The sequence below is a fragment of the Carlito syrichta genome, unplaced genomic scaffold, assembly GCF_000164805.1.
Source record: "Carlito syrichta isolate Samal-C Ts95f unplaced genomic scaffold, Tarsius_syrichta-2.0.1 Scaffold314725, whole genome shotgun sequence".
Classification (NCBI taxonomy): Eukaryota; Metazoa; Chordata; class Mammalia; order Primates; family Tarsiidae; genus Carlito; species Carlito syrichta.
The window spans coordinates 28400-39864 of NW_007258821.1; the positions used below are offsets into that span (position 1 = coordinate 28400).

General features: G+C 48.4%; 3 protein-coding genes across 6 annotated transcripts in view; 1 reads left to right on the plus strand and 2 right to left on the minus strand.

The window, feature by feature from the left end:
* SCNM1 (sodium channel modifier 1) overlaps nucleotides 1-298 on the plus strand; it is a 3663-nt gene extending 3365 nt beyond the window's left edge. For both annotated transcript variants that reach the window (XM_008071782.2, XM_021719461.1), the window contains one exon: nucleotides 144-298. In XM_008071782.2, the coding sequence (XP_008069973.1) occupies nucleotides 144-243 (100 nt within the window). In that variant the 3' untranslated portion in view covers nucleotides 244-298. The remainder of the gene's footprint in view (nucleotides 1-143) is intronic.
* Nucleotides 299-820: 522 nt separating this feature from the next.
* On the minus strand, nucleotides 821-7597 carry TMOD4 (tropomodulin 4). Of its 2 annotated transcripts, XM_008071783.1 has the most exons (10): nucleotides 7450-7597; nucleotides 6078-6242; nucleotides 5585-5741; nucleotides 4859-4975; nucleotides 3981-4070; nucleotides 3666-3796; nucleotides 3467-3574; nucleotides 2322-2465; nucleotides 1920-2064; nucleotides 821-937 (listed from the first exon to the last, which is right to left on the minus strand). In XM_008071783.1, the coding sequence occupies exons 2-10, from the start codon at nucleotides 6198-6200 to the stop codon at nucleotides 915-917; spliced, it is 1038 nt and encodes a 345-aa protein (XP_008069974.1). In that variant the 5' UTR covers nucleotides 6201-6242; nucleotides 7450-7597; the 3' UTR covers nucleotides 821-914. The 2 variants fall into 2 exon arrangements, with proteins under 2 accessions (XP_008069974.1, XP_008069975.1); XM_008071784.2 differs by lacking the exons at nucleotides 3981-4070; nucleotides 4859-4975.
* A 2068-nt stretch (nucleotides 7598-9665) lies between these two features.
* VPS72 (vacuolar protein sorting 72 homolog) overlaps nucleotides 9666-11465 on the minus strand; it is a 15494-nt gene continuing 13694 nt past the window's right edge. The window contains exons 5-6 of one of the 2 annotated variants that reach the window (XM_008071785.1): nucleotides 10421-10565; nucleotides 9666-10064 (exon numbers count right to left, since the gene is read on the minus strand). In XM_008071785.1, the coding sequence (XP_008069976.1) occupies nucleotides 9677-10064; nucleotides 10421-10565 (533 nt within the window). In that variant the 3' untranslated portion in view covers nucleotides 9666-9676. Of the gene's footprint in view, nucleotides 10096-10420; nucleotides 10566-11465 lie in introns of both variants that reach the window. The other variant, XM_021719465.1, reaches the window with a different exon arrangement.

Genomic DNA, 11465 nt, shown 5'->3' on the forward strand with positions numbered 1-11465 from the left:
TCTCGAACCCGCGGGCTCAGGCAGTCCACTCACCTCGGCCTCCCAAAGGCACGGGATTACAGGCTGAGCCACCGAGCCCGGCTGCCACTAGCTTTTTAATAAACCTCTTTCCTGACTAATTATGTTTTCTCTGATATTTCCAGCTCTGGATGGATCCCAGATGGGCGTGGTCAATGGGTAAAAGATGAAAATGTTGAGTTTGACTCTGATGAGGAGGAACCCCCTGACCTCCCCTTGGACTGACACCCTCCTTCCCCATGCATTCACAAATAAACTACTATCGGTGCTGGCAACCTAACTTTCCTCAAGTCTGGTTCTTTGTCTGATCTCAGGATTTCAGATCTGTTCATTCTCAGCCTGGACACTCCTTCCCTACAATGTACACGGCTCCCCATACTTCTAACCCCTCCCCCACCTTCTACCAAGCATCATGCCAAGCGTCAGCTGCATGCAGCCCGGTGCCCTATTAATAAGTCTGTCAAAAAGAGGTCTTTGCCCTTCACGTTGTCTGCCTCCTTCCCCACCACCACTCAAAGTCCTTTCCCCTTCAAATCACATGAGGGCTGTAGGCAGGAACTTGGGGCGCCTGGCCACATCTGACAACAGGGCTGAGGCTAAGTACTCTGAAAGCAGGAGACTAAAGGCATTGGTAGGGCCATGGGGAACACCAGAGGAGGGAGCTCCCCCACCTCCCAGTAACCTGAACCTCCCTGCCTGCTGATCCCCAGAGTATAAATAATCCCTTGATGAACTGGCAGTAAACCTTGGGGGTTAGCGCCAAGATTCCCACCCCAAAGCCCAAGGAAGGAGGCAAACAGGGTGGACAGAAGGGCTTTTATTTACAGGAAAAGGGCACAGATGAGGATTTACGTGTCCAGTGCTCCCAGCTCTAGTTGGTAAAGGGAGAGGCAATGTTAACTCTTCTTTTGCTGGCGGCCTATAAGGGAGAAAGAGTAAATATAAGTCCTGGTTCCAGCTCTTGCTTTCTGCAAAGGCAATCTTCTCCTTTCCAGTTCCTTAGCCAGACTCATAAAGTGGTAGTGTCTTAGGTCACCACAAATAAAAATACCATACCTCCAGGTTATTATTATATCTAGCTTCCTTTCCACCTCTCTGCTGGTATATAGAAGGGGGGACCCAACAAAAGCCAGAATCAACTTTTGGAGGATGGGCACCTTGAGTACACTTCCCCTGTTAGGTAAGTGTTCTAGGAACTCATCAGCATTGTTGTCAGCTTCAGTGAATTTTTTTTTTGGAGACTGTTTCAATGCATTTGTCCACTCATGATGGGTGATTTACGAGTGCACTTGCCCATACAGTGCTGAGGATTCAGTTTTTGACAAAAACAGTATGACTCTCGTGCCCTACCCTCCTTACTCACCCAATCTCACCCTGAGAGACTTTTTGTTTCCTCTGGATGAAAGAAGTCCCAATGTGGAAGAGGGAAAACAAAAAACAGAATTGTTTCTTTTGCCTGTGGAAGCTCTGGCAAGTCACCCTGTCTTTTCTCTAATAAACTTTGTTGGAGAATTTTTAAAAAGAAAAAAAAAACCAGCAGAAGCAGTGAGATACATCAAAATCGATGAGTTCAAAAACTGTTTTGAACAGTGGAAAAAATGTCTCAATAGGTGTACTCTCATTGAAGAGTACTTTGAAGGTAACTGAAGTCTAAACGTGTAAGAATAAGGGCACAATATTTTATAAATAAATTCTGGGGTTTTTTGGGTCCCCTCATATTTGGGAGGGACAGGAGGACTTTTTTTTTACCAGCTTTCTGATCACTCATGGGATTTGAACCTCTTGTGAGAGTATCTCTGTGGTAGCACCCCAGGCTGCTTGTCACTAAGTCTGCTTTCAGGAGGCTCCACTGGATTCTACACTTCCTTGCCCTCTCCACATACCATTCTGTAGTTACTCACGTAGTTCATTGTTCCGGGTCATGGCCTGGGCTGCCCGAGCTCGTGGCCCCTGCTGCGTAAAGTGGTAGCCAAAGCGGACAATGGAGGGACACTGCTCTAGCACAGTGGCCATCTCCATCTCCACTGCATCACCAGGCCAATGGCGCTGGGGGAAGGAGAGAAGAAAGCTATCAGCCACCCTCTCTGGGGTGTTCACCATCCAAGACCACCAACCCCTTTGAAAGTCAAACAGGCTTGTGACTCCAGAGTGGGTGAAGAGAGATACTAACTTGGCTCCCCTCAGAGATGATGAAGAGGAGAAGTCAAACAAGATTAAATGAGATAGCTGCCCAGTGGCAGGCTCAGGGAGGAGGCTCAATGAGTATTAGTGGAATGCTAAGACCAGGGGAAGGGCACGCTGACCTGGTTGTCTACACGGAGCTCAGTGAGAGTACTGTTTTCCCGAACTGCCTTCAGCACTGCCATGAGCCCTGTGCTGCTGATGAAGTTGGATTCGATGTTCAGACTCTGGAGGCTATGATTCTCACGCAACATGTCAGCCACCGCCTGGGTAGTAGGGACTTGAGTTAGGATTAGGGGACAGTTTCACAGATGACTGAGGAGAGAAACAGGAGCAAGAGGGAAACATAGCTCTTTGAGAAGTCCTTGAGGAGCTATAAGTGGGGCTAGAGGGAAACAGGAAGGAGGGTGGAGAACAGGGGAAAGCAGAGAGATTAAGTGTGCAGTGGAGCGGGAGCTGGGGGTTGTTACGGTTGCCGCCCTTTGGGATTTTTTTTTCTTTTTTGACTTGGAGTCTCACTCTGTTGTCCAGGCTGGAGTGCAGTGGTACGCTCATGGCCACCGCAGCCTCTACTTGCTGGCCTCGGATGATCCTTCTGCTTCAGCCTTCCAAGCAGCTGGAACTACAGATGCATGCCAGCAAGTCTGGCTAATTTTTGTGATTTATTGTAGAGACAAGGTCTCACCAAGTTGCCCAGGCTGGCCTTGAACTCCCGGGCTCAGGCAATCCTCTCGCCTCAGCCTCTCTAAGTGCTGAGCCACCATGCCTGGCTGCTCTTTGGGATTTGATTTTGGGGCTTCAGAGTTGTGAGTTGTAGGACTGAGGGCAGGAGTCTCCATGAGGACTGTATTAAGAAAGCATGATGGGAGCCAGGCGTGGTGGCTCAAGCATGTAATCCCAGCACTTTGGGAGGCCAAAGCTAAAGGACTGCCAGAGACCAGGGATTTGAGACCAACCTGGGCAACTTACCGAGATCGCATATCTACAATAAATCAAAAAATTAGCTGGGCGTGGTGGCGCACACCTACAGTTCCAACTACTTGGAAAGTTAAAGTGGAAGAATCGCCTGAGCTCAGCAGGTTGAGGCCGGGGTGGCCATGAGCATGTCACTGCACTCTAGCCTGGGCGACAGAATAAGACTCCAGCTCAAAAAAAAAGAAAAAGAAAGCATGATGGGAATAGTACCCCCAGCACAACCCTTTATGAAATTCCTGTCAGAGGAGCTCATAAGGTGTGGGGAGAGGGCTGGGGATGTCAACTAGCTTACATTGGCAATGGGGTCACCACTCCTAGTGGCCACCAGACTGAAGTTCCGAACGTTGGTGTTTGTCTTCAGTGCCTCACACAGCTCAGTTAGCACGGCTATCGGGATGTCCTAACAGAGGGGAATAGGAGATAGTGGGCTAAGGGGCTCGTGTTAGCAGAGTGACCCTGGTGTTACTGTTTGGAGGATGGGAGTCAAATACCTGTATATTATTGAGGTTCACCTCCTCCAGCTCCTTGTCATTGCTTCGAACCCTCTTTAATATCTCCTCAATGTTTGTGGGATTTGGGGGCTCATCTGGCACTGGCTTGTACTTGTCAGGCTGTACCACACCTGGTGGGCAAGGGCAGGAAAGGGAACCCCAACATGTCCCCCATAATCTCCTCCTCATTGGCTCTCATCACTCATACAACATGCCCTCTCCCGGATTCAACTGTTTTACCCCTGGCTAACTTGCCCCAGACTCCGGGACTGCCTGCCCAGAGCACTGGGGATCATGCACGCCAAGCACACTCACTGCTAATGCCTTCGGTGTTGCAGATTTCTCCGCTGCAGAGGGCATCATAGTACTGCTTGTTGCTCATCAGTGTGTACATGCCCAGAATTGCTGCAGAGGGTAAGCAGAGGGGGCACACAGAATGAGGAGAAGGATCTGTTTCGAGTTCCCTGCTACCTCATTTGGAATCAGCTGCATTTTAAAAGCCTGATACCTTCCACTCTTCCAAAGATGTTTCTCCCCTTCCCTCCGCACCAGGGGTTTCTTCCATAAACTGCCCAAGGCAGCAGTTTCTAAAACATGAAGAGGAGGCTAGGTGGCTCAGCCTGTAATCCCAGAACTTTGGGAGGCCAAGGTGAGAGGATTGCCTGAGTCCACAGGTTTGAGACCAGCCTGGGCAACTTGGCGAGACCTAACCTCTACAACAAATAAAAAAATTAGCCCGGTGTGTGGCAGTGCATGCCTGTAGTTCCAGCTACTTGGGAGGCTGAGGTGGAAGGATCGCCTGAGCCCAGCAGGTCGAGGCTGTGGTGGCTGGGAGCATGCCACTGCACTCCAACCTGGGCGACAGGAGATTCCAACTCAAAAAAAGAAACATGAAGAGAAGGCTAAGGAAAGGTCCCTAAATAGCCACTAGAGAGTGAGGAGTCTGCAGAGAACCATGCCTGACTTCAATCAGAATAGTTCCACTTTTATTTGCTCTTAAAATTCCTATAAAATTGCTTGAGATATTAGCTTATTAAGTTTTAAATATGAATGAATATATAAACAAAAAACTTAAACCACTGCCTAATCAGACATCCATGTTCTGGTTCAGGGCCTTCCTCGCTAGTCCCATGTCATGGCTAGGATCCCCTGCCCTGATCCTTCCACCTCCTCAGCTTCCCACAGCTGCCCACCTGCAATATCACACATTTCTGCATCTGTGGCATGCGCCAGTGCCTCCTCCAGCTCAGGCTCCAGGGTGATCTGTTCCTCTGCTGGGATTTCCCTCTTGGGCTGAATATAGGGTTTCCCTGATGGGGAGATGAAGGATGGTTCAGGTAGAGGTCATTTCTCCCAAGATCCTGACCTCCAGCTTCCTTTCCTTCTCCAGGAGGTAGAATTCTGGGTCACTAGGGAACACTGGAAAGCCTGAGTCCTCTATAAGCTCAGGACTCCAGGGTCCTCTGATCTCTTATAAGAACTGTAGTGCATGCTAGGTACATTGGCTCACACCCGTAATCCCAGCAGTTTAGGAGGTGGAGGCGAGAGGGTTGCCTGAGTCCATGGATTTGAGACCAGCCTGTGCAACATGGTGAGACATCTCTACAATAAATCAAAAAATTAGCTGGGTGTGGTGGCGCACACCTGTGGTTCCAGCTACTTGGAAGGCTGAGACAGAAGGATTGCCAGATCCCAGCAGGTCAAGGCTGCAGTGGCTGTGAGCAGTGTGCCACTACACTCCAGCCTGGGTTACAGAGTAAGACTCTGACTCAAGAAAAAAAAAAGAGTGCAAGTGGCCTGTGTCAGGGTACTTGAGTTCCTGGGCAGCTAGGAGCTGGAAGGTGAGAGGGAAACTGGAGGGGGAACATTTGAGACAGTCACTTGGGTTCTATGAGGCATGGATGTCAGGATCTCCATACCCTTCTTCTCGCCTGTGAAGGGCACCAAGTCATCACGCTCTTTGACTTCTAGTGCCTGCTGCTCCAGGTACTGCAAAAGGGCATCTCTGTCCAGTGGCCCCGTTGGACTCTTCTTTGTCTGGTCACGTTGTCTTAGTCCAGCTGGCAGGAGCATGTTCTTAGGGATGAGTTTTGGGGAGCAAGTCAGACCTCACCTCTGACCTGGGGTGCCTCTAGGGCTCCCTAAAATATCTCTAAGTCGGGTGGCTTGTGCCTATAATTAATTATGGCACTTTGAGAGGCCAGGGTGAGAGGATTGCCTGATTTGTATATTTATATACACACACACACACACACACACATACACACACACACACACACACACACACACACACACCCCTTTTCCTTGGCCTTCTTGGAACTCCAGGTCCTGTAGATATCCCTGGTCTCAGTCAGCCCAACGCCTTTCCCAAATGCCTGGGACTACCCCGGCTCTGCGTGCTGGAGCCCCTACCTCAGGGTCCATCTCCTGTAGCTCGCCATCCAGCTGCTCTAGCTCCTCAGGGCTCAGGGTCCTTAGGATCTCATCTTCATCTATGTCTCTGTATTTCTCCAGTTCCTTCTGATATGATGACATGGCGGCCCCCACCCCCTCCCCACTGTGTGGCACTCACAGAGCCTGTAGAACACAGGAAAAGTGGTTGGACAATGAAAAGATGGACATGGACACAGCAGGGACACAGACTAGCCAGGGGGCAGAACATGGAATGGAGAATCTTGAATGGGAAGATGGGAGAAGGTTAGATTGTTTAGAGTTAAAACTAGTGGCTCATGCTTATAATCCTAGTAGTCTGAGAGGCGAGAGGACTGTTTGAGCCCAGCCTGGGCAACATAGTGAGACCTCTACAAAATATCAAGTTAGCCAGGTGTGGTGCTATGCACCTGTAGTCCCAGCTACTCGGGAGGTTGAGGTGGAAGGATCGCCTGAGCCCAGGAGGTCAAGGATACAGTGAGCCATGATCATGCCACAGCACTCCAGCCTGAGCAAGACCCCAAGTCAAAAAAAAGTCTCCTTCTTCCTGCTTCCCCAGCTTCTACCAATCTGGATGGGGATCCTAGGCATCCAAGGTGGGTCTGTCTTCCCACTGTGTGATAGAGAAATCCCAGTGGCACTCCTCTATAACCTCACCCGTCAGTGCCTCACACCCTAGCACAGCTGCTGGAAGCTCTGCCAGCACAGCTGGCCCCATGCCCGGTTCCTATTGAAAGGAGGCAGGGGAGATACACAGAGCTTTGGGAAATTCCTCCACTCTTCCCCATAATCCAGACTGTTTCCTAAACTGGTTACAGAAAGCAAGGAAAACTGGAAGTGGGGGAGTGTGAAGAGATAGGTTCATACCCCACTCTCACATCCTCTTTCATTGTGTGGGATCACAGCTTCACCATCTATGTTTGCCAAAAGTCTAAATCCTTGGGGAAAGCAAGGCTTAGAGAAGCTGGGGGACTTCCAGGAGGGAGAAGGATAGTAAGGCCTCAGGAGAAAAGGACTGAGTTCCCATGAGTTGTCCCTGGCTTTGGATAGGAAGGTGACACCAGACCAATGAATGTAAATGGGGTAAAGTTTCTTTAAAAACAGTGAGAAGATTAAATTTGCAAAATCCTTTACAGTATAAAAGACACAAGCTATACATACACATCATACTGAATATGAAAGATTCAGAAAATGTGTGAGACACTTACATTGACAATGTAAACCATACACAGTTAAGCAATAAGACGCATAGTGGCAGAAACACACAGAGCGGCAGAGACGGGGACACACTCCACATCATTCTCCCATCTCCCACCAGGCTCTCATCCGTAAGCCCCCTGCCTTCCCCACCTACCAGTCCTGGTGGCCACCTCCCTTCTCACCTCCCCTCTGTCGGTTGGTCTGTCTGTTCTACTGGAGCACTGTCCTGGCAGCAGGAGGAGCCCAGTGCCGGGGGAGAGGGTGGGGGAACAGTGAGCTCAGCATTTTATTATTTTAGCTCTGGCCAGGTGGGGGGTAGTGGGAGATCACATATACACAGCCCCCATACCCTGCCCAGCCCTGAGAGCCTCTAGTGGCCATCAACAGCCATGGCACCTCCTCCCCTTCTCTTCATACCAGGCCGTCCTAGACGCTGGAGTCTTAGAATCACATAGTTCCTACTTATTTGATGCCTGCTATATTCAAAGCAGAGAATATAAAGTGATCTAAAGCTCAATATAGGAATTTCATTTTGGTGTCTAATACTTATATACATTTTTTTGAGTTGGAGTCTCACTCTTGTTGCCCAGGCTGGAGTGCAGTGGCATGCTCAAAGCCATCGCAGCCTTGACCTGCTGGATTTAGGCAATCCTTCCAAGTAGCTGGAACTAGACGTATGTCACCACACCCAGCTAATTTTTGTGATTTATTGTAGAGACAAGTCTCACCAAGTTGCCCAGGCTGGTCTTGAATCCCTGGGTTCAGGCAATCTTCTCGTATTGGCCTCCTAAAGTGCTGGGATTATAGGCTGAGCCACTGCACCCAGCCTTGATGTCTAATTTTAAGGTGTTTATAATCTAGTTATGAGAAATGAATAATTTAAAACTAAAAAAAGACAGCTTATAATAAATTCTATCAACTTGCCTGGGCAACACAGTGAGAACTCATCTCTACAAAAAATGAAAAATTAGTCATGCGTGGTGGTGTGCACCTATACTCCCAGCTACTTGAGAGGCTGAGGCAAGAGGACTGCCTGGGCCCAGGAGTTCAAGGTTACAGTGAGCCACAATTAAGCCACTGTACTCTAGTCTAGGCGACAGAGGGAGACCCTTTTTCAAAAATAATAATAGCAGTCATAAAAAAGAATAAAATCATGTTTTGCAGCAACATGGATGGTACAGGAGGTCATCATCCTAAGAAAACTAATTCAGAAACAGAAAATTAAATACCACATGTTCTCACTCATATGTGAGAGCTAAACAGTCACACTGGGAAATAATAGACACTGGGAACATCAATAAGGGGGAAAGGGGAAGAAGAGTTAAAGCTCAGAAACTACCCATGAGGCACAATGTTCACTATCTGGGGAATGGGCCAACTGAAACCCAATCCTGCCACTGAACAATATGTCCATGTAGCAAATATGCATATGTACCCTTGAACCTAAAATAAAATTTAAAAAATAATAGGGCTGGGCACACTGACTCATGCCTATAATCCCAGCACTGTGGGAAGCCGAAGTGAGAGGATAGCCTGAACCGACCGGTTCGAGATCAGCCTGGGCAATTTGGCAAGACATCATCTCTACAATAAATCAAAAAATTAGCTGGGCATGGTTGCAAGTGCCTATAGTTCCAGTTACTAGGAAGGCTGAGGCGGAAGGATTGCATGGGCCCAGCAGGTTGAGGCTGCGGTGGCCATGAGCATACCACTGCACTCCAACTCAATAGAGAGACTCCAACTCAAAATATAAATAAAAAGTAAATAATAAAAATAACAACAAAAAATGCTATCAAGTAAATAGAGACCCATATGTACTCAGATATTCACAAAAACCTCTTGCTCCCATCCCTAGATTGGACACCAGACAAAAAGGATTGTTCTATTTTATTAGATTAAGAACACAAAGAAACCAGTAGGAACGAGGAGAAAACATGAGAAAAGAAATAGCAAAAGGGGCCAGGCACAGTGGCTCGTGCCTGTAATCCCAGCACTTTGAGAGGTGGAGGCGAGAGGACTACCTGAGTTCAGGGGTTCAAGACAAGTCTGGGCAACCTGGCGGGACCTCATCTCTACAATAAATCAAAAACTTAGCTGGCATGGTGGCGCGCGCTTATGGTTCCAGCTACTTGGAAGGCTGAGGTGGAAGGAAAGTCTGAGTTCAGCACGTTGAGGCTGCGGTGGCCATGAGTGTGCCACTGCACTCCCGCCTGGGTGATGAGTGAGACTCTAACTCCCCCCAAAAAAACAAAAAAAAAGAAATAGAGAAAAGGGTTGCGCAAAGATTAGAGATGACCAAGGAGAGATGCAGGGGGAGAAGAGGGAACATCAAAAGCCCCAAGTCAGGGCAGGAAAGAAGTTTCTAAGGACTAGACATCACTTCATTTAATGACAATTTTCTGGCGCAAAGCTCGAGGCCCAGAGCCAGGGAGGGGTTCAGGAGGTGGAGGACCAGGGCCCAGGGCTGAGGCAGTAGGCGGCAGTCCGTGAGCAGTAATGTACTTCTTGTAGGCCTCACGGATGATCTTGAAGGCTCGAGCAGTGGCGTAGGGTATGTCTGTAACAGGGTCCCGGTATAGGGCTGGACGATGGGTCACTGGGCAGACTTCCCGAACAGGGATCTTTGGGGGCCGCCCTTGGGGAAACCATTCCTCAAATGTTGCATCATCACTAAAAGTGATGAAGGTACGTGAGCAGCGAGCAGGGGGAACAACGGGTCCAGTCCCAGCATGGGGAGTCAGTGTAGAAGCCGTGGGAGCAGGATCAAGTCTGAGGGCAAAAGACAGAAAAACACAAAGAGCTGAGGAGAAAAGATAGCAGATACAGGAAGAAAGAAATTGGAAAGATGAGGAAAGAGAAAAAGGAGACAGAGTGGTGGGAATATTCTGAGAGAACCCAGGTGACAGACAGGAGAAAGGAAAGCGGGGGTAGAAGGAAAAACAGAAAGAGAGGGAGAAGAGAGGCAAAAAGAAACAGGAGTAAGACAGAAAGAAATGAGCTGAAGGGAGGAAGGGCTCAGAAAGAAATCCAAGTGCTGGGGAGAGCTGTGTGAGGAAAGCAGGTGAAAAGGGTCAGGAGGACAAAAGCTGAACACAGAATCTCTCCTCCCTATGGGAATCACTCACCCTTCTACATCAACATTCTCTTCCTTGGGGCCTGGCTCCCCAACAAGCGGTACTGTCACTGAATGAAAGGTGATGATGGGTCCGGGGCACTTCCGCTTCTTGTGAACCTGCTTCTTTTTGTCAGCCTCGAGCCGCTCATATGTCTCTTCATGGCCAAAGGAAGGAAGGAGGGGATGGTCAGAATTTTCCTTTTTCCCACATCCCAGTTCTGTTCCTGATTTCTCATTATCTCCCTGGCCATCTAGTCACTGCCAACGACCAAGCCAACTATGGAAGACCCTAAGGCTCCATGGCACCTCCTACTTCAAAAGTTTTCTGCATGCCCCTCTTGACATCCTCTCTGCTTCTCATTTCTCAAGTACACTTGGGCCCTCACCCACCATGAACTGCGGTAACTCAGACTTGAAAGAGGCACCTTGGTAAAGAGCTTGTTCATTTCCCCAGATACCAGAATCTCCTCTACAGTTGCCCTATCAACTCGCTCCCATCCAAAACAGCACCTTAAATCATTAGAGTTCTTTTCAATGTCAAGCTGATACCTACTTCCTGGTGATAGTTTTAGTTTTTAAGCCCATAAAGTACAAAAATCGAAGCTGGCTTCTACTTGACAGTTCTTTAAACAGTCAAAATGAGAGTCCATGTCGCTTTCTACTAAGTTTTCCCTAGACTGATCACAACACCCATTCCACTAAACCATTCCTCATACAACATGGTTTTGAGTTACTTACTCAGTTTTGCCACCCCTGTGCTTAGTATACTTATTACTGTATTTATAGTTTATGGCAGAGGTTATAAGCTGGCATCACACTTAAATGTTTGTTTGATATGAATAGTGGTTTAAAGAAAAATTTAATTAGTTACTAACATTTAGGAATTAGAAAATTACAATTAGCCCGGCTCGGTGGCTCAGCCTATAATCCCGCACCTTTGGGAGGCTGAGGTGAGTAGTTTGCCTGAGCCCATGGGTTCAAGACCCGCTTGGGCAGGCGAGACCTCATCTCTACAGTAAATCAAAAAATTAGCCGGGCGTGGTAGTGCACGCCTG